This window comes from Crinia signifera, chromosome 9 (genome assembly GCF_055691185.1).
Source record: "Crinia signifera chromosome 9, ASM5569118v1, whole genome shotgun sequence".
In the NCBI taxonomy this organism is placed as follows: Eukaryota; Metazoa; Chordata; class Amphibia; order Anura; family Myobatrachidae; genus Crinia; species Crinia signifera.
In genome coordinates this window covers 129177123-129199793 of record NC_139225.1, presented here as the reverse complement: position 1 = coordinate 129199793, position 22671 = coordinate 129177123, and the positions used below count along the sequence as shown (strand labels likewise).

The 22671-nt window shown below is 46.5% G+C and overlaps 1 protein-coding gene across 1 annotated transcript in view; it reads right to left on the bottom strand.

Annotated features, from left to right (window-relative positions):
- The window catches only part of PPP1R14A (protein phosphatase 1 regulatory inhibitor subunit 14A), a 38492-nt gene that overhangs the window by 5351 nt on the left and 10470 nt on the right, over window positions 1-22671 (bottom strand). The window contains exons 2-3 of the mRNA XM_083159768.1: window positions 14229-14309; window positions 5538-5570 (exon numbers count right to left, since the gene is read on the bottom strand). Of these exons, the coding sequence (XP_083015894.1) occupies window positions 5538-5570; window positions 14229-14309 (114 nt within the window). The remainder of the gene's footprint in view (window positions 1-5537; window positions 5571-14228; window positions 14310-22671) is intronic.

Genomic DNA, 22671 nt, shown 5'->3' with positions numbered 1-22671 from the left:
CTCTCAGCCAGTCAGCAATTGGCTGAGAGAGCGCTCAGACAATCACAGGCTGCCCATTCATTGTATAGGCTTTTTTTCCTAGCACTGACAGCTCCCGGCTCCCTCTGCCCGGCTCTATGCCGCCTGTGTCCCCCGCAGCGTCCCCAGCCCCCCCTGCTCCCACCAGCAGCCCTGCTCTGTAGCCCCCCCCCCCCCCCCCCCCCCCCGCTCCCCGGGTTTTTTTACATGTGATAAATCGAGACGATTTATCACATGTAAAAAATGGCACATCAAGTGCCAATCTAATCAAGCTCCCCCGGGGAGCAGCCGGAAAAGCTCAGGGGGAAGTCGGGGGCGACTTGTCCTAAGGACAAGTCGCCCTAGTGTATGGGGGCCTTTAAAGATTGTATGTACATGCATCCTGTGTAATCCTCGGGTAAACATTGCAAGCAATGCCAGGAATAATCATGATCTGTGGATAATATATGCAGCTTAATCACTGTTACAGTACATGTACAGTATCCTCACATTACTTGGAAAAACTCCCCCCAAAATATATATAATTTGCATTAACCTCCCTAGTAGTTGGTGAATTGTGAAGGTTATAGGATAAAGGGTCGATAGGTCCAAACATGAAGAGATCAAAATTAGTTTTTTTGGGGTGTCAGTTTGTAGATCACGTGGACCCTAAATGAACGCACTGAGGGTTAGATGTATGAAGCAGTGATCCAATGAGGAGAAGTGGCCCATGGCAACCAATCACCTGCTCTGTATAATTTTATATTATGCAAATTATAGATGTTACTTTGGTGCTGATTGGTTGCCATAGGCCAATCCTCCTCTGGCTCACTTCTCCCTTATCGCGGCTTCATACATCTACCCTGTGTCTTCTTGTATGGCTCTTCACATTGCACCTGTCTTCAATCGGAGTCTATGTGGATGGAAAAAAATTCAAATAAAACTCATGTCGACATTTCCATATGTCAACCTTATCAATGTTGACCATACAGTGCTGCCCGATGGCCCGGATACAGATTATGTAATCTTATAGATATTAGAACTCTAGTAACCCTAGCTGGTACTTTTATAGGTCGCCTCTGGCTGAGAAAGCACATTAAGGTTAAACTTCCTCTGCGTGAAAAACTGAATCATTTGTGTTATTCAGAGAAATGCTGTCAGCTGCCGTGGAATGATCTTTTCCATCCTGTCATACAACATATGCACAACTTGGTTGTGCCAGAGGAGGGAGAGTGGATATATTACATAACCGTGTAGGTAGTATGAAGGGCGAGCATGAGAAATATCTGCTCATGTGACATGTCAGTGCAGTGATGGTTGTATTGGTCACAATACTGGGGATCTGAGGGAGTGCTGTGCATTACTCATTCGCCCACCAAACAAAAAAAGGGTACTTGTGGAGTATCACGGCTCCCATCGTATGGCATCGTATGCCATATGTAGTGGCATACGATGCGATTTTTACAGATTTTTGAGCATTTTTGTTCAAAAATCGTATGCGATGGCACCCGATTTTGCACTGAAATGCATCAAAATGCATTGAAATGTGTAGTAAACATGTTAATTGGCCCCCAACTGTCATTTTTCACTGTGTACCACCCCCAATATCAACGCCAACCCGAAGCGTGGTGAGCCCGCGAGGGGCGGCGGTACGCGTCCTACGACCTTTTCATACCCCCACTATCCACGTCGGCGTGGAGTTGAGAATAGAAAGTGTGGCGAGCGCAGCGAGCCCCGCGGATACCTGTGAAGCCCGCGAGGGGACGCGTATAGCTGTGAAGGTATCCGCGTGCGCTCGCCACGCTTCGGGCTCGGTGCGCTCGCCACACTTTCTATTCTCAACTCCACGCCAACGTGGATAGTGGGGGTATGAAAAGGTCGTAGGACGCGTACCGATGCGCTTGCCACGCTTCGGGTTGACGTTGATTGTGGGGGTGGTACACTCTGAAAAATGGCATGTGGGGGCATTTCACAACTTTACTACACATTTCAATGCATTTTGATGCATTTCAGTGCAAAATCGGGTGCGATCGCATGCGATTTGATCGTATGCGATTTTTTTGCATCCGATCAAGGTCGTGGGAGCCGTGATATTCCACAAGTACCAAAAAAAGTCTTGCACAACAAAATGGTGGGTTACAACTGATGGCTGGCAGCGCTACAGTGGAGGTATGTAGTGATCTGCAACAGCTGGTTTCTACATGGGTTGGTAGGCTGTATGATTTTGTCGCTATAGCCTATGGGTTACATTCCATTGAAAACACCAGGAGAAGGTCCTTAGGAAATGTATGTATTTTTTTTAGTTGCTGTGAGTAGCGGTGATAAGAAATTGTAATTACCGGTTCTGAATGTGCCAAATTGCAAATTTACTACTTTATCTTTATTTCATTTTTTAAATGTCCTGTTCTATAGGGCCACATCCCTGATTTCCTTTGGTGGACCTGAACACTGCTGACACAGCCATGTGATATTTCTGTACACGCACAGCACACCCTTAACAGGAAAACATTTACACTGGGGTTGCAGCGAGGGGCATCACAGCCCAAGCAGCTCATTTATCATTGCCAGGTGGAGGAAATGTCCTGGACATAAACACAACAGATACATTTTGCAGACAAATGTGAAACCCTGGCTATGGAATCTGACACAAGCCGGTTATTGGTTCTGTGAACACTGCACAGAGTGTACATTGCCCAGATACAGACACAGTTTTCAAAACTTGACCCTCTATGTTCCCGGACCAGCACATACAAATACGTACAGATCTCATCATTCATAAGAAGAAAACCATTCATCTAGGTCTAGGATAAAGGCTTGGTTTTACCAAAGATGGTGCCTCTCCTTATTTACCAAGCTCTCTCGGCTGATTGTGCAATAAGCGAACAACTAACACGCTGTCTTGTGCATAGAGATGGCCACTGCTGGTATCTTGCATACATCGCTAACATACAACAGCGGAAACATCAGACATACGTTGAGAAAGTCGATGCGGTTTAATGCTGGGTACACACCAGGACGACTAGGGCCCGATCCCCACAATCTAGATCCAATTCCGATCAATTGGATGTAGATTGTGTGCTGATTGGGCCCTTTTCTGACCTGGTGTGGACCGATACCGATCCGATGCGCGGTCCTGCGGGTCGGTCGGTCGTTATTGAGATCCTACCTGCTGCAAGTAGGATCTCAATGACGACCATACAGCCGGGTGCGGGTCGCCATCGGATCGGACCCGCTCACGGTGCACATCGTGAGCGGGTCGTGCCCCCCGCGTCACCGTGAGCAGGTCGGACGAGACATCGTGAGCGGGTCGTCCTGGTGTGTACCCTACATTAGACCGGCTCCCCCAAGATGTCGAGGGCTCTCCAACTTTGGACGAATTCGCAGTAGCCGTGTTTGGCATGCACAGAAAATGGTCCTGACTCCCCTGTGTTACTCTGACCACTGTCACTTGCTTTGCAGCTAAATCCTCATTAGTCCCTACACTGGCGCAGAGCAGGCACGTATGCAGTGGCCAAAAATAAACAATACATTTAAATAATAAAATCCCTCTACTGTGTACATGTACATTGTGTATATCTATGACCTGGCAATGCATGTTTAGAAACTTACAAGAATGGCTGGTGAGGCAGAAAGAGGACTCACAGTGCTGCCAGCCATTATCGCCTGGTAGTTATGGTGCCCAAACTCAGTGTGATCTGTGCGGCATTGTACTAGATTGCATCTAGTTCAAATCGCATGCGATGCACTAAAAGAAGAGTAATTTGAACTAGATGCGATCTAGCACTGCCTGCACGGTTCTTTTTGTACTTTGTGATATGCCCGTGCAGCGCGATACCATAAAACGTTCAAATCGTATGTGACCATTAGTGATAAATCCTTGTAGAGGGGAGAAAACAAAAATAAATCTATCCACATTGACAGAACGATGACTCATAAGCAGCCTTGTGGTCGGCGCAGGTGATATTCATGAGAAGGTAGCCGCTGAATGCACCGGGCTACTAGAACACATTACTGTATTGCTATATACATGCCCATCAGGCAGCATACTGGCGGAGTGCGTCATGTATATAAATCGCTCGATGAAGAATTTCCTGGTAACAAGCTCCTCTCCCACCCAATAAAGCACATCTGATGTTTATTAGGTCAAGAACATTAGGAATTCTCAGTAATTAAGTAAAAATGACTTTTCCCAAACAGTGTTTCCCACAACTATCAAGTAGATTAATAGGAGAACTCTCAAGGATTAACTTCTGCAGTGTAAACACATCATTAGGACTGCATTCCTCCACCTGCACTGCCTTCGCATACTGGCCCAAGTGTGGGGCACCGGATGAGGGGGTAGTCGATATCAGGGACACCCCCCCTACCGATTGCTAGAAACTTGTGTCCCCATATATGAAGGCGATATACAGCTGTCACTGCTCCTGCTGTCTTACAGATTATACCATTGATGCTGCTCAGTCTATTGAGAATTTTATTACAATCATTGGAAATGTAATTAACTTCGTTACAACGATGCAGCGCACGATGCTTAAAATATCCGCTAAAAATGCATCTGTTCTTTTAGTATAAATACAAATACAGCCGAATCAATTCAATTGAAGTTTAGTTAAATAGTGCACCCAAACAAAGAACATTCGCCTGCATTTTAACAGATATTTTGAAGATCTCACAGCAACGTTGGCACTACAAGGGTTAATAAAAAAGGCTTGATTGGCAATATTCATAATTTTTTTTTTTTAAAGGCATTCCAAGGGTTAAACAGTCAATGGTCTGGGGAGAGGGGGGGGTGGGTAAAGAGTACCATCATCGAATGGTAAATGGACTATAGTCTCCCTGGCAAAATAGGAAGTGGGGGGGAATGACCATACTGACCTTGCACTGCATAAAATATATATATATTTTAAATACAGATGTAGCTCCTGTCATTCAATCCCGGCGCCCACCAGAACATCCCCTCTGGCGAGCGCCGGCGGAGAGGGACTTGGACGTGTGTCAAACTCTCTCAGCGGACAGGCAGGGTAAGGGGGGGGGGGGGGTCAGGGCAGCGATGGGGACGACGGAGAGCTCCACCGCCACAGGGAACATGAGCGTCTCTTGCTATGCCACGGAGTGATATACTCAAGTGGCATCGGTCTCAAACTTGTATAGTCTCATTGCAGCCAAAAGCAGTAAATAATCTGTACATAATGCAACAGAATACAGTATAGTGCAATAAAATGCAATATCATAACTGCATGGTTCGTTTTATCAAACCACACACAGCTTTATGCTCATTTTATGTATGTATTTGCTACTTTATTTTTTAGGTGCATAATAAGTAGTCAATGATAATGTTATTTTCTGGGGGGTGAATGGAGTATTGTTAAGAACAGGGTACGTTTTTGTCATTCCTAGCAGAATGTACACTAAATATGAAACCCTGCATTTAATACAACTTACTACAAAATAATGTAATACTAAACAACTAATATTATAATTCAAGAGATATAATAAAAGCACAATATAGAAATCTTCTACAGCATGGATGTAATAAATACCTCTGTGCTGTTAGTACAGGACCGGAGGGTGATCTGCAAATAAACAGATTGAATGGTCAGAGAGCAGACAGATATAGAGGAATGCATCAAAGAGGACAACAACACTCATATAAAACCATCTTCTGAATCTCCACATATACTAGAAGGAGTTCTGCCCACATATAACAGACAACCACCATCCTTGAGGACCTGTATATAGCATAGTGTGCACATGAAGTGATATTTGGAAATTTTCTGAGCATTTAAGTAATTTCACTAAATTGCTCAGAAAATGCCTGAATATCGCGGTGTGTGTAGTGCACACAGCGATGTAAATGCGCGGCCCCACGGGTCTGTATCTGGGGCCCATTAATAACCCGCACGCAGGTTATTCAAATCGGTCAGGGCCAGTATTCTCAGCGGAGAACACAGCCCCTGACACATCGCTGAGCATTGTAGCATCGCTCAGAACGCCCATTCCCTCCTGTCGCCCCGTGTGTAGGACCCTTTAGTCTTCTTTTTAACAAGGTCCATGTTTTGGAGCAGTCTCTTATAGCAAGGACCATATCCAGATGTGGTCAGCCGCCTTGTCCTAGGGAGAGCGCCGTCAGAGTGTAAGGAGGCGTACACACCTGAACGATGTCGGCTCAATCAGCCGGATAGTACAGTGTGTATGCCCGCTTGCAGCATGGAAAATCAGAAGATATTGCGTACAATACTATGCTGCAGCATTGCACATCGCGACACCATCCCCTGCATTACTCTGGTGTGCACCCGACCTAACTTATCATCATCAGTGATTGCGGTCAGTGAAAGAATATATGGGACCCCTCACTTTATAATGCTGGGGTCCTACTCCACGGTTTCTAGGTCCCATCATATATTATGCCACAATGTCTACTCTTGGGGGGGGGGGGGGGGGGAGGAGAAGAAAGAGTGAGTGGAGTGAGCGTGTCGAGGAGAGAGGAGCAAGAAGGAATAGGAGAGGAGTGGTCAGTGAGAGAGGGCTTCATCGAAAAAGAGGGAAGAGAAAGAGGGTGTCAGAGGGAAAGGGGTTAGAGATGGAGAGAGGGAGAACGAAAGCAAAGAAGAGTTGAGAAAGAGAAGGGGAGAAGTGAAAGGAGAAAGACTAAGGGCAGAGAGATAGATTCAGGGCCAGATGTATCAAGCTTCAAATATTGATAAAGTGGAGTGATAACCAGCCAATCAGATTCCACCTGCCATTTTTCAAACCCAGCCTGTAACATGGCAGTTAGGAGCTAATTGGCTGGCGGTTTATCACTTTCCAAAGCTTGATATATTTGGGTCATAGAGAGGGTTGGGAGAAAGAGAGGGGGCATGGGGAAGAGAGAGGGAAAAAAGGACACAGAAGGTGAGAGAGACAGGTGGGGGAGAGAGAAAAGGGGACAAGTTGAGAGCAAAAAAGTGGAAAGACGAGGTGGAAGGGGAGAGAAAAAAAAAAAGGTAGAGAGAGGGGAAGGTGATAGGGTGAGGAGAGGATACAAGGGTGAGGAGAGGATACAAGTCTCCTTCTCACCAGCATCCTGGCTGTTACAGCTCTATGGAATGCAGAATTGCCTCCACCATCCCCCCTCCCGTGGCCTTCTGCCAAGTGTGCATGTACTTGCTGTCCGCTTAACAAGAACGATGGGTACACATTTTGTCCAGTGTGTAACCAGCTTCAAAGAGGTGGTATGGAGAAAGGGAGAGAACCAAGAACAGTATCTTCGGGATACCTACAGTTAGTGCGGGGAGCGAAATCATGAGAGGAGGCAGAGAAGGAATGGTCACAGAGGTAGGTGGACAACCAGGAGAGGGCATTATCATGCAGATCAAGGAAGTGAAGGTTTGCAGAAAGAGGGTGGCCCACAGCATAAAAAGCAGCAGAGAGGTCAATGGGAATAAGGAGAGAGAAGAAGCCTTTGGACTTTGCAACAAGAAGGTCATTGCAGACCGGACAGTTTTAGTGGAGTGAAGAGGATGGAAACCAGGCTGAATGGGTCAAGCAGTGAGTGGGAGGAAAGAAAGGCAAAAATCCAGATGTAGACAATACACTCAAGGACTTTGGAGGCAAAAGGGAGGAGATGGTTCAGTAGTTGGAGAGGATGTTTGGATCATGGGAAGTTCTGTTAAGAATAGGAGAGAAAATGGCATGTTTGAATGCAGACAGGACAGTGCCTCATGATAGCAATAGATTGAGGAGGTGGGCAAGATGAGAACAAGCAGAAGGAGAATGGTACTGGAAGAGGCAGGAGGGCATAGTGTCAAATGGAATGTGGTGGGGGTGAGGAACAGATGAGGGCCATGAGTGACATCTTTCTCCCATGTATCTGATGAGGAAGAGTCGGTAAGGAGGATGAGGAGGGGTGGTAAGGGAGAGGAGGTGGCTGGTTGCTGATGTTCTGGTGGGATTTGAGTCCATTTTGGATGTAAAGTATTGGCAAAGTCCAGAGAAAAGATTGAGGAGGAGAGACTAAGTAGGGTTGGGCGGAGAAGGGAGTCGACAGTGGCAAAGAAACGCTGGGGTTTAAAAGATGGGAGGAGAGGAGATTCTTGCAGTACGACTGTGTAGCAAGGGAAAGGGCAGCACTGACAGAATAGAGCAAAGGTTTGAAATGGAGAAAGTCTTCCTTAGAGAGCGATTTCCTCCATTGTTGCTCAGCAGCATGTGAGCATTTTATAGCAGAAATCTGGTGCATTTGGTGAGCCAAGGTTGAGGAATTGGGGGGGGGGGATTCTGATTGAATAGATCCTCCCGTGCGTTTGCACAGGGGACTGATTGCTTGCAACTGCGCATAGGTTTTTATGCTGCTGTGTGTGAGCACCCATAAAAGTCCAGATGGGGGCTCATGGGGTGGCTGGCTGGGCAAATTGCATATGGGAATTCCCAGCGATTTATGGGTGTTCCCATGCAAATTGCCAGGTAACGCGGGTGTGGGGAGGTCCTCACACAGGATGCCTTGGGACTCAACCAGAATACGGTCCGTTATCTGCAAGAGTAAATTGTGGTCAGTGGAGCGACACCATCAAGAACAGAAGTATTACATAGTGCATTAAATAGGGAGGAGGGTTGAGCAAAAGCTGGGAAAGAACACAGGGGCAGATGTATTAAGCCTTAAAGAGAGATAAACATGAGGGTGATAAAGGTCCAGCCAATCAGCCCCTAACTGCCATATTTAAACCAGCCTATAACATTACAGTTGGCTGGACATTTATCACACTATCGTTTATCTTTTTAAGGCTTATTACATCTGTCCCACAGTACTGTAATTTTCCACCGCTGTTCCCCCCCCCCCACCCCCGCTAGAGCAGAAGGACTGCCTGCAACTCCCCGAAGCAGCGGGTATGCCCGCACCCCCCCCTCCCTGCTGGTCTCGGTAGACCACCCGCTCCGGCGTTGTTGGCAGACCTGCTGTTCCGGTAGGGGGGTGCAGGCAGACCCGCTGATGCAGCAGGAGGGGGGTGTGCGGGCTGCTTACCTACACCAGTTGGATGTGGTGTATAATGGTGGATGGTGGGCGGGGGCGGTGGTGTGTCCCAAGGCAGAAACTATTTGTGTATAACGCTGTCAATCACTCTTGTAACCCCGCCCAGCATTATACACACAGGGGGTGAGTTAAGCTGTGTACACATGGGGGCGATAGGGGCTGAAATCGCTGGAAATATGGTCGCTGGCGATAAATCGCCGGGTGCGCGCTCCCGTTTTCAGCCCCATTCTAGCTCCTGCGACCAGCTGATTTCCTCTGCCGCACCACCCAGCATGGTCGCTGATGAAAATGAGAAACTGAGCAATATTTTCCCCCCCTTGTGTGCGCACCTTAACAGATCTGGCTAAATATAGAAGAGACTGGGCAGTGTATAATTATTGAAGGGCCATTAGAAAGCTCTCATGCCACAAAATGAAATCTCATAACCATGGAACGCCCTTGCTGCACTCAAAGTCTCCCAACAGTATATACTTCTAGCTTGTAGACAAACTCATTTTGGTGTAAGTTCAGGTACACTTGTGCACATTACCTCCAAAAGTGCACCATGCCCATTTTACATTCTCTGAATGAAGCCCACGGACTCCGACAGTATCTTGTATTGATTGTGGGCATTGAGGAGAGGTGGCAATAAACAACTGTAGAGCTTAGTAGAACCCTCCATACATTATCTGTCTATAATGGGGTCATCAGCTCAAGTGCAAAAGGAAGCCACTAAATTACATAAGGATATTGACGCAGGGAGTGGGAGGTTGGGGGGCTGAGAGCACTGTAGATAGAGACTTGTGTTTAGTTTTCCCCAATGGTTTTATCTGCCCACTGTATGTGGGAAAGGCATTCGTTGTAGACCACATCAAAGCTGGGAGAGTCTGAGGGAACTACTCCGAAATGTTACAGATTACAGTTAATCAGCTGAATGTTATTCATCCTCTTGCAGATGTTTGAAGTGTTTTATCTCCTCTCTGTGTAATCCCCAAACATAGCCAGACAGCCCATCATCACAAAGACTCTTATAAAACCATCTTAAAGCAACACGGTCAGGACACGAATTGCCTCACAAAACAGTAGCACACACAGGGGGTGTTTCCGTGTACCCTGAAACCATAGACAGACAGAGGAGAGAGGCCAATATTACTAAGACAATATGACATTAGAACTGGCGTCTGCATCACTATGGCCCCACCCCCTCCGGATAGACCAGCGAATCTCGGGGCTTAGTAATATTGTGCCTGCCCCCCCCCATCTACATATTGTCGCTGCTGTAGGTAAGTGTGTGTGTGAGTGTATGTATGTATGGTGTATATGCATGTCTGGGTAATATATGTAGAATCCCCCCCCCCCCCAGCAGCTGGAATGTGCAGAAGGAGTACTAGTAGAAGTATAAGATGAGCAGGAGGGTTACATCATCTCTGAGTGGGAAACTTCTCTATCTGCAGCTTCTCCATGTCATCAGTTCATTCAAATAATACAATACCACAAAATGACACAAGTGTTTCCATTGCAGTGCAAAATGAAGCCCGATGATAGCCCATAGCCTGTATTTAGCAAGGGAAACCTCAATATATTCCATTCATTAGTATAACTTGCTCATTCTTGCACCCTCGCAGATGCCACCATCTTGGTTTCCATTTCTATGATAAATTCTATTTGCTTGTACAAACCAAGCAGCATGAGGTCATGTATTCAGTGTCTGGCCTCCCAGTCTCACAGCTCCCCAGATATAGAAGAGTAAAGAGAGGTTCTTTGGGTCTATCTTCATTCACCAAGTGGTCAGGTTTAAAACAGAGGAGCGGCAGAAAGGAGGCGAGGTGAGAAGAGTGTGGCTGGAGAGTGTGCTAGGGAAGGATGTGCCGGATTGGGTGAAACACTGACATCTAGGTAATTAGCATTGCTGTTTAATGTAATTAACTCCAAGCAAAGTACATCTAGCCTCCATGGTATACAAGTCATGTTATACACAAGGCCGGCGCCACCACTAGGCAGGATTAGGCCACTGGAGGGCGGCACTATGTATGGAAGTGGAGGCGGCTGTACCCACCATGGAGCCAGGTTACCGGTGCCCACAGCCCTCCCCCTATGAAGACCGGGTCACAGGTGACTGACTGCCTCCTAACCACCCTCCCTCCCCTACACCCCCACCACCCGTGGATCACAGCATACATTGCGCGTATCACCCCTGCCCCGTGGAGCAAGGGGATTGGTGTCAGCACCCCCTCCCGTGGACCAGGTCGGAACGGGTGTTGAGCGGAGGGGAGTGGGAGAGTGGTGTGGCATCCGTGCCACCCCCGCCCCTTCCCCCCTGTGATCGGTGCCAGCAACCCCACCCCCGGACCAGGTAGGAGCTGGTGGTGAGCAGCGTTAAGCAGCGGGGCGTCTGCAACCCCCCCCCCCCCCCCGGACCAGGTGAGCAGAAGGGAGACGGGGAGCAGAGGGGGGAGGGCACGAGGGGGATCGCCTGGGGCGCTGACAGGGCTTGCACGGGCCCTTGTTATACAAAACACTGCTTCCTGTGGCACCGTATTGTTAGGTGCTTTTTTTCTTCCTTTTTTGTTAAATATCATCTTACTGTACTTGCAAAACAAATAGGATCCACAAGCGGCTTCTGCTGGATAAAATGATGCGTGGCATGCCTATATTCTGCAGCTGTATCTGCATAACAAATGGAACGTTACAGCATTTTCCTGGAAAACTGTGTAATATAACATTTCCTATGCAGGTACTACCAAGTCGTACACTGAATATAGACATGACACATTTTAATCTGCAGAAGCTGCTTGTGCATCTTATTTACTTTTTTTTTTGCAAATAGAATGCCATTTAACAGAAAATGTCACATAAAAAGACGCCCAGCGCTATAGTCACGCCATGTCTGTTTACCGCGGAAGGAGGCTAAATATAATGTAAGTGGATGCATCTGTAGACTATTTTATAGAAAACCTTTTTTGCTTTCACATTTTATAAACAATAGGATGGTGAAAACCATGTATCTGCCCGCTTTCCAATATAATCTTAACATTTTCAGAATGTGCCCCCTCTGAAATATGATGGGTGACTCTGAAGTAGCGTTTTGCTTACACTTTCAATAAAACTTATATAAGTGATGTAGTATTACCTGTTGTGGTGGCAATGGGTCATTAAGAAGACTCACAGACAGAATGAACTTGTATTAACCCTCAGTTAGCAGGTTGGGGTTTCAATACGATCAGTAACTTGCCATTACTGGCCATTCCGCTTATGCAGCCCGCCTAAACCAGCCAAACATCAACTGTGTCCACTGTGCAGAGCTCATGGGTGTAAGGCACGCAGTGCAAACGGACTCCCAAGTCCATTTAAAATACTTCTATATCTGTTGGCTCTAGAAGAAAGCGCCTGGATTCCCAAGATCTGTGCCTGTGAACTACAATCACCAGGGAAAAAGCATCTGAGCCATTTTCCTGTAGATCAGCACAAGAGTCTACTGAGGAGTCAGCCAGAGAGATCCCCCCTGGGAGTACAGCAACATGGCACCCCCAGCTGTAGAACAGCAGTACTGCTACCATGTCACCCTATGTTGTTGCATCACAGGGCTATTATTCTAGTATAGTTTAGAAAAAGAAAGAATGTATATTGGGTTTCTATGGGTTGCACAGTGTAGATGGATGGATTAGATCACAAGTTCTCCAACTCGGCCCTCAGGACCCCACACAGTGCATGTTATACAGGTCTCCTCACAAGGGTGTATTCAATGCCGGGGGCGAGCGGTGACAGCGAGCAGTGCTGCCTGCTCGCCCGGTCAATAGTCAACTGACCCCCCGCATACGCTGATTCCCCCTTGCTCTTATTTTGGAGTGAGAGGAATCAGGGTATGCGGCCGCAGAAACCGTGAGATTTGCGGCTAAATGCAGCAGGCTCCCTGCATTAGCCACAAGCCTCGCTGTTTGGGGGAATCCTCGCTGTCCTGTGACCGTGAGGTTTTCCCCCCGAACATTGAATATGGTGAACAGCCGGCGAGGTAGGTTAACAGTGAGGACCGCTTGTTTTCTGCGATCCTCGCCGTTTAACCCCTCACCGGCCGCATTGGGGTTACGGGCCTCAGAATCAGAAATTAAATTCTCCCGAGTTTGAGAACCCCAGGATAAGATTCAATATTTTTTTTACATGTGCCACAAATTTGGTATGTCACTAGTGTGTCCCAGAGAGAGTGTAATAGATATTAAATGGTTTCCTTACTTTGGGACAAACATGAATATCAGATGACTGACTTCCTGTAACTGAGCCCTTCCTGGTGTTATACAGAGAGTGCAGACTGAATTATCTGCTTAGTAAGCAGGAGATGTAATCAGGGAGCATGAATGGAGGAGACTTGTGCCCAGATCACCCCATTAGATGTCTGCAGAGCAACTTGTTGGCTTTATGTACAGGACGCAGTTTGAGATGATTTTTGGATTTGGCATAATTAATTGCATCCCTTAAGTTAGATCAGTCAAGTGTGTTTTAAGTATTACAAATGGATACTTAAGTTCTGCGCATTTATCTTACATTTACCAAGCACTTCTCCTTGTGGCAGAGTGTTGGTAGGTGGTGTCCATGTAGACATGTCGACAATAGGAGAAAAAAAAAACATGGAAAACTCATGTCAACCTTTTGCCATTGTCAAACTAATGCTTGTGTCAATCTTCTAACCCTGTCGACCTTAGCCATGTCAATCTATTTCAGGTGTCGACCTCCAGTGGTCGAACCAATGCATGTCGACCTAAATAGTCGACCAATGGCTCATACCCCTCACACGGGGCAATTCTAGCCAATATTGCTCAGGATATGGTCGCGGACCATTCCCCCATGTGTATGATGCGACAGACGCAGAGTGCTCGTTCCTGAGACCGGCCCTGAATTGGCCGCTGGTTGCAGGAGCATGTCCCTGTGACCAGCAGCTTCCCCCGTCAGTGTATCGTTTTCAGTAGCGACCATTGCTCGTCGCTGATGAATACGGGACAGTGAGCGATATATCATCGAGGGAGCATATCGCCCCGTGTGTACAGAGCTTTAGGGAAGCATTTAGGAATGTTCCAACTACTTTACACAGTCGGCCCAAAAAATAAAGGAGAATGTCATGCGGACATACACCGTGCAGTTTGGTTTGGTCCTATCTAGGTAATACGCATGGCCATCTCTGTGTAATAACCAAGTATCACGCAACACCGCTCTGCTACACAAATAGAATGGGCAATAGAACATCTACACTGCTTACCTGTAAGCTGCTTCTCCGCTGCTCATCTGTGTCCATGTCCAAGAGATCATCGATATTCACCTCATCTGGCATATCCATCTCCTGCAACAGAAGGAACATGGGTTGGTGCGAGGAAAGGGTTAATCTTGAGAGCTCAGACAGGGCCGATATCCACATTGCCATGATATTGGTGTGGAGGATGTAGCAGGGGGAGGTGTGGAAGCTACATGTCTCCAGGATGGATGATGTGTCCCTCGGGGGGCCACTAAACCCCCTAATAGGGTTATTATTCAATGATTAGAAGGCGCAGTTCCTGGAAGAAACCAAATTGTCACTGGGTAACAGAGTCTGTGCTAAGTGTGTTCATGGAGCCATTCAGAGGTCGCTCTGTTAACTCAGCAAAATGACCTCATCGGAGGAACTTCCTAAATCCAAGCCCTAACTGATGAACAGCCATCCTCGATGTGGGATGAAACCAATGCTTACAGTAGCAGTTGGGCCTGCCGGTGGTATAGAGGGGCGGTTTTAAGCAAGCCAGAGTACATCTGGGTTGAGCAGGGGCATAGTGAATTCAGTCCATGTTTTGGGCCAAGTATGTTGGTAAATGACTACAGTACTTTAAACCTATGCTTATTTCATACGTGCCAGCTCTACCAGAAGAGTCTGGCAATCTGATTGGTACTTCGGTATTAGCCGGGCGCCCAAAATGGCATGCGATGCGATCTCACTACGTTGCCGTACGTATGTAAATTGAGCGCCCGGCTAATACATAAGTACCATCTGATTGAACTTTAAGTCCATTATGTAACTGGGGGTTGGTTTAGAAAGTCGACAGTAAAACAGGTTGACGAATAGGAAATCTGAAATAATCCATTATCCAAAATGCTTCTGGTCCTGAGAATTTTGGATAAGGGATATTCTACTTGTATCAGACGGATATAGAGAATAATTTTGCTGATGAAAAGGTGCATCCGCCAAAGGCACAATGTACAGGACTGTATTAATCATCCACAATAGCCATTACTATATAGCAATATTCTTATATAAAGTACAGTATATAGTAGTACAATATGTAACACTTAGTGTTCATTCTAGCACCCTGCACCTTTCAAAACCTGTGCCATTCCTCTTCCCTGCCTGCGGTATCTCTGCCTGCTGTGATGCTTCCAGTACAGTTCTGGTCTGCTCAACAGTGCAGAAATACAGACCACACTGTGCTAGAAGCACCAGCAGAGAGACACACCACAGGCAGGGAAGAGAAACTGCACAGGCTTTGAAAGATGCAGGGTGCTAGAATGAACACTATTTAAAGCATTACACTATTCTGTCACAGAGAGAACTTGGTTTGAATCCCATGAAAGATAGGCCATTTAAAGTTCTGCAAGTTAATAAATCTGAAGCTTCCAGGGCTCCCATTACTTTACATTGATCTTTGGATAATTTTTTCTGGTAATGACATCTAGCATCTCTAATGATCTTACAGGCATTTCATTACCAGTCTAATACACCCTCAATACCCAGGGTGCAATGCAACTGCTAGACACACTGGAGATCTGTGCTACCCTGCAGAGGTGCACGTCCGTGCCTCAGTTACCCGGTCCCTTAGATGTGACCAATTTGCATGCAACTGTACCTCAGGCCACTATGTGCATAGATTCAGTACAATTAGACTTCTTTTTGTGGAAGGTTGCGCTTCCCCCCCCCCCCCCCCCTCAAACGGCAAGCTGAGAGTAGTAAGTTGACTGTTATGCTGCCATTTTAATTTGCCTTCCAGAGAACTTTGCGAGAGAGAGATAAATGATTTGGAGAACAGTGGTGTAAAATTACTGCAATATGCACCCAAAATAATATACTTAATTAGAAATCTAGTTAGTGCAGGTTTGTTTTTTAACTTATTATTTTTAACGGAACTCGTTCTGTCACTGTAGCCTGTAATTTGTAATTTAAGTGAATTGAATTTGTAGCCACACTTTGAACAATATTAGTCTCTCCGTCAGTAGTTACACAGAGATTTTCCGGTCTCTGTAACGGGCAGCTTGCAATTATCCATACTTTTTAACTATCACCCGTCCCAACGTACTGTAGGAGGTAAACTGCCAGATGGCTGCCAATATAATGGGGCCTACACACAGGGATATTTTGCTGAGTGATGCTAGATGGCTCAGAACACAGCGCTGCACAGTGATGTGCGCCGAGCGATCCGTCAAGGCCAGTGATCTCCGGTGAGAACACTGGCTCTGACCGGGGATCTAACTAGATTTATCCAGCATGCTGGATCGTAATCGCCTGCCGATACTGCCGCGTGGGGCCGCGCATCGCAATGGCCCCTATACATGGGACAATGTAGGGGCATTTTCTAAGAGATCTAGTCAAATTAAGGCAGATCGCTTAGAAAATTGCCCCGTGTGTAGGCCCCACCACTTACTAATGAAACCATTACTTTATGTACATTGTGCTACAGCACCAGCTGGGCAGCCTATAGCTAGGTCTCCTTCACATGCCACTAGATCATACATGCCAGTTGTATAACCTTGGCGAGTCCCTGAGCACCCATACATGTGTGTAGCAGCACTACAAGGGGAGATACATGTGTATCAGCCTAAGGCAATTGGAAACTTTAATCAGACCGATGTGACCAATGGCGAGTCACTGATACGATGCTGCATCCTTGGAGGCAGGGCAGATCACTACTGCAGCAAAGGGTGTCTACATGTAATAGATGCCTACTGCTGCATTCCAAGGAAGTATCAGTGAGAGCAACTCCTGAGGACCACTACTTGTGCATACAATGCTGTCGCACAAGTAATAAACTAAAGAAGAATATAATCCACTGCTTTTTGTTTTAAAGGAACGGAATAAGGGTTAGAATATAAAGTGCAGCATTACTCAGCTCTGGTCACCTAATCATATGCAGCTTATACAGATGGACCCAGCTGCCATATTAGCAGATAATTGGCTGATACCCCAAGGGGGAGAAGGTGACACTCAAAGAGGGGGATGTGCCACCCAGGGGACACTAATCACTGTCACATAGGCACAATATCCATTCAGGATTATTGGAAGATGAATGATAGATGTCTCAGAGAAGGCCGGGGACTGAATGAATAATTCATACAGTGTGTGCGTATGGAAATAGGAACATGATACAGGATAGACAAAAAGAATACAGTTTTCAAGCGCTCCTCAGTGTAGTTTAATACCACATCTATGAGAGTCCACTATTATGTAGACCTTGGAAAGAAGTCCAAATCTCATTCAAGCCATACACACACACACACACACAGATTTGCTTTTGATTCAATGTTAGAATAGATTTTCTATTAGATCTGGCATTAGATCTTTCCATTCGATTTGGCATTAGATCTGTACTTTTGCATTAGATATCGAATTCGATATCAAATTCAATATACATTCATGGTACATTGTACACATTCGATTTACTAGATCGAATTCGATATTTCCTTGGCTGCACAGAAGATTTTTCTGTTCGATTTTGGGAAAACGCATCAAATCGAATGTAGATCGAAAGTGACACAAAAAAACATTCGATTTCACTTCTATAAGCAAAATCATATCGAAAATTGAAAAAAAAAAAAAAAAAAAAAAAAAAAAAAAAAAAAAAAAAATCGATGCATGTGTACAGGGCTTCAGAGAGATATCTCCCCCTGTAGGTGGATTTCCTTGATGTACATAGAGGGAAAAAGGAACCATATAGATTGTGATATCTTTCAGCACCAGATCGAATGCTTTTATGCTGTCTTTGTCTACTCTTTATGTGGACATTTAAACTCGGTGAGAGTCCATTGTTTGCACTCATGAATTTTATTATGTTTTTAAAAATTTCATTAAACGTTACTTCACCATTGGAGGAATACTTTTTATTTTACATGATGAATATCTTCAGGGAAAAGGAAAATTGATGTTGGCCCTGCATCTTCCCCTTCCTTTGTTTTAAGTGTATATTGTCTACTTGATCAGAGTGGACAAATTTACAGGGTACGGTTCTTATATTTCACCATTTTAAAATAATTAGATCTGGTGCTGAAAGATTATCACACTATGGGGGGATTATTCGGGTTCACCTGGAAAGGCACAATCACTCTCTAATGGACAAAACCATATGCACTGCAGGTGGGGCAGATGTAACATGTGCAGAGAGAGTTAGATTTGGTTTACATAATAGTGGACTCTCAGATGTGGTATTAAACTACATTGAGGAGTGCATGAAAACGGTCAGTATTCTGTTGGTTGTCTTGGTGTTATGTGTTATATGTGTGGTGATGTATTAACTGACTAGTGCAGGCTGCCCTCAGCGCAGTAATCTATCCCTACCTGTGTTTACATATGATACAGGATAGAGTCTATAGGGATACGCAGGTTTAGTATTCCGGGTCTACAGAAGTGTGTGTACATTACTGGCCAGAAGATCAATAGGCTAGACACAGAGCTGTATATGGTGGGTGATGGACTGCGATGGGAGAGTTAGCATATGAATACTGTGGGTATGAGCAGGATAACATGGCACAATACAGCACATATTGGCCATGTGGCATGGATAGCCAGTATAACGCTGTATGTGGGCATGTGGCCGTGTGATGCTCTTATGCGGAACACTGGGTAGTGTGGCCATGTGTGTGGTGGACATGAGGCCGTTATTTTGGATTAGGACTATTGGAGTTATTAAAGTTCCTTCGGTCCCCCGTGCATTCGCATGGAGGACCGATGTTGCGCATCTGCACATGCGCGTCTGTGCAGATGTAGGGTACGTGCACCCACGCCAAACTTTCGGTTCGCCGGGTCCATGCACTTATGCATACCTCCCAACTTTTGACCTTAACAAATAGGGACGCCCGAAAAGGGGGCGGGTTGTATGCAAATGAGGGCACGGCTTATGCTAATTAGCCGCAACCTCCTTTTCATACGAGAATAGACGCTGTGTGCATGCGCACAGCGTCTATTCTACTAGATTGGGGGGTCTCCCAACTGCCACCCCCCGCAGCGGGACAATGCCTGCCGCGGGTGGGACAGCGGGACAGGACCCGAAAATCGGGACTGTCCCTCTAAAATCGTGACAGTTGGGAGGTATGACTTATGACGGCATGCGGGGGGGGGGGGGGGGGTGGGGGGCGGAGAAAGGCTGGGGGGCGCCGGGCTGCCCCATCACCATATGGATCCATAAGCGTTCTCATGGTAATGAGGCGGTGATGTGGGAGTGGGGGGCTGGCAGCTGACATCACTGGATATCAGCTGCCCGCCCATATCCATGCCAGCGTGCACGCATATATAAGTGACTTAAAAGTCACTTTTATATGCGCGTATCTTCCACATCTTTCGATGGTCGCCGACCATCGAAAGATGTGGGACGTTACCCACAGGCATACGAATGGATGTTTATGCTAAACATCCATTCGCAGCCTGTGCGGGCAAACCCGCGCTGCGAGGGGGGCGAGCGGACGTTCATTCCTCGGGCAGGGTTTGGTGGATTTGCAAGGCTATATTCACTATTCCTAACATAGAGCTGTTACAAAGGATGCCCGGACCTTGGCCTCTGCCCCATCCTGTGTATATTACGTAAATAATTGTTGCAAGCTGCCCAGGAATGAACATAAAAGAAGGTCAAACAACACAAATGCAGTCAGTCATTCATGAAGTAACGCACAACCCCCCCCCCCCCCCACCATTTTGCCCAAATTAACTTGAACTCAGATACATAGATACAGGCCACATTCTGGGACTGGCCTCTTTAAAAGGACTTTATTATTATTATTATTATTATAATTTTATTTATAAGGCGCCACAAGTGTTTCGCAGCGCCGTTCAAAGGAACAATACAGGGAGACAAAACTTGGCATAACATTGAATAAATAACAAAAATACAGTACAAATAAAGAGCACCACAGTTCAGTACACATTACAGCTTAAATGTAAGTAGTGAGGACCCAATCAACATACAACTAGAGGCTTGAGGCCAATGATGGAGATGAGTATGAAGATGGTCACTGAGTGTTGGAGTAAAGGAGAGCTGTGAGTGAAATGTGAAGAGAAGTGGGCTTTGACAACAGGAGGGAAGAGGGCTTTGTACCTTCCATTGTGGAATCACAATCCAGCCAGAAACGTGTACGATAAGAAGGGATAGCGTGTCTCTCCACAACACAGCCTGCTATTACTTTAGGGCGGCAGTTGGAGTCCCGGCGTTCAAAATCCCGACAGGGGGGGGGGAAGTGGTTGCCCCCCTCTTGCGGGCCCGCTGTGCTCGCTATGCTTGGCACCAGAGCCAGATTAAGGTCTAAATGGGCCTGGAGCTGAAAATTATCAATTGCCTATTATGAACAATAATAGGGGTTGTGGCCAGCACCTAATAATGTGGGGGGAGTGACCAGTGTTCTGTTTGGGTGGTCTGCTCATGGGTATGTCTCTATTTGTGTAAATACTTTCAACTAATTCTATATACCTGGAGAAAGGCAGGGGGCTGGCATAAGAAAAATGCAGGGAGATATATTGGTGGGTGCCCTCCAAAGGTGCACATGCAGGATACCGATGTTCTAAGATACTTGCAGGGTGAGGCAGCATTCCAGTCATAAAAAAAATACTGAAAGCCGAAACTTGGTAGACAACATTTCAGCACCTTTTATGTGGCTACCTAAATTTACCACACCATATACCACTTATACAAATCATGCAACACAATAGTAACCCCCTTATACTGTACTTGCCTCTTACACATTGTGCCACATGGAATGAGCCAAAATTCACACTGACTGAGCCAAAATTCACACTATGGCACACAGATTGAGTCAAAATTCACGTTATGCCACACAGATTAAGGCAAAATACACATTTTGCCACATGGATTGAGCCAAAATACACATTATTATACCAAACAGATTGAGCAATAATGCACAATATGCCTTATAAATAGGGGCATTGCGCGCTGAAGGCGCGCATTAAAAATTTACACCATAATGCCCATTACATGTTAAGCCAAACACCATATTCTCCATTACGTATTATACCAAACACCATAATGCCTATGAAAAATTATGCTACTTAAGTGTTGCTTACCAACATGTTCATTGCCAGGGGTTCCATGCTTATTGCCAGGGGTTCCATGCTCATTGCCATGTGGGATTACATGCTCATTGCTAAGGGGGAATACATACTTGCGGTAACTGGGGGATAGCCGCCGCCGGACAGAAATGACAGCCATTGACAGCTGGGCAGAGAGCAGGTGGCTGCCTGGCTGTATTCAGAGCACTGCATGTCCCAGCTATTTGAAATAATACCCCTTTCACACCAGAAAATGCAGGGATTTACCCGGGAATATGGCCCCAAGATCATGCAGGGACATTCCCGGACTGGATTGTTTTACACCAGCCTAGTCCCTGCATTTTTTTGTGTGAGGGGGAGAGAAAACAACCCCCGCCCCCCTTTAACCCCTTCAGTGGTGGGTTTTTTTTTGGGGAGTGCTCCCCACTGGGCGAGTTTTTTATGAGGAGCGCTCCCTTTAAAAAAACCGCACCACTACCCCCCTGGGTCCGGGCAGCGCCGCTGAACTGTCAATCAGCGGCTGCCCGGACCTGCGCCCCCCCCCCCCCCGCCGCATCGCTGTCCCCGGCAGCCGGCTTGTCATAAGCCGGCGCCGGGGACTTCTATTGAAAACCCGGAGGGGAGGGGGGAGGAGGAGGAGGAGGCGACGCCGCAGATGGGAGGGAGCCGGGCAGCGCAACGCTGCCTGAGATCAGAGTGAACTCAGCAGCGCTGCCCGACTCCAAACAGTGGCAATCCCGAGAATTTTCCGGGCTTGCCAGACTGGGCACTGAGGCACAGCCCGGAAAATTCTCGGGATTGCCACTGAAGAGGTTAAACAACCAGCTACATCTTCGGAACCAACTGACCGATTTACATGTAGGCTTCAAATGAATTTGGTCCCGTGAAACTGGGCCATTTGGTTCCAGAGAAATCTGTCAAACAACATGAACAGCCATGAAAATAGGATTTTGGGTACCTACCGGTAAATCCTTTTCTCGTAGTCCATATGGGATACTGGGCTTCACTACTATGGGGATTGAGACCTCCGCAGGAGAGACAGGCACATAAAAGAACTTTCAGTGTGGGTGCACTGGCTCCTCCCCTCAATCTCCCTCCACTAGTCAGTTAATGCAAAAACTGTGCCGAAGGAGAGCATGTGAGGAGTATGTGATAATGTATTGTGGTGAGATTCATCAAGCACACCCAACCGAACAACAACATATAAAAGAGGTGAATCCTAACAACTTAAGAGGACACCTGTAACTAGAAACAAATCTATAGATATATCTATCCTATAGAAAACAAGGCAATAAGCCTAACAATGAAATAGTATCTGACAGCAGAAAAGCCGCACCGAGGTGGGCTCCCAGTATCCCATATGGACTACGAGAAAAGGATTTACCGGTAGGTACCCAAAATCCTATTTTCTCTACCG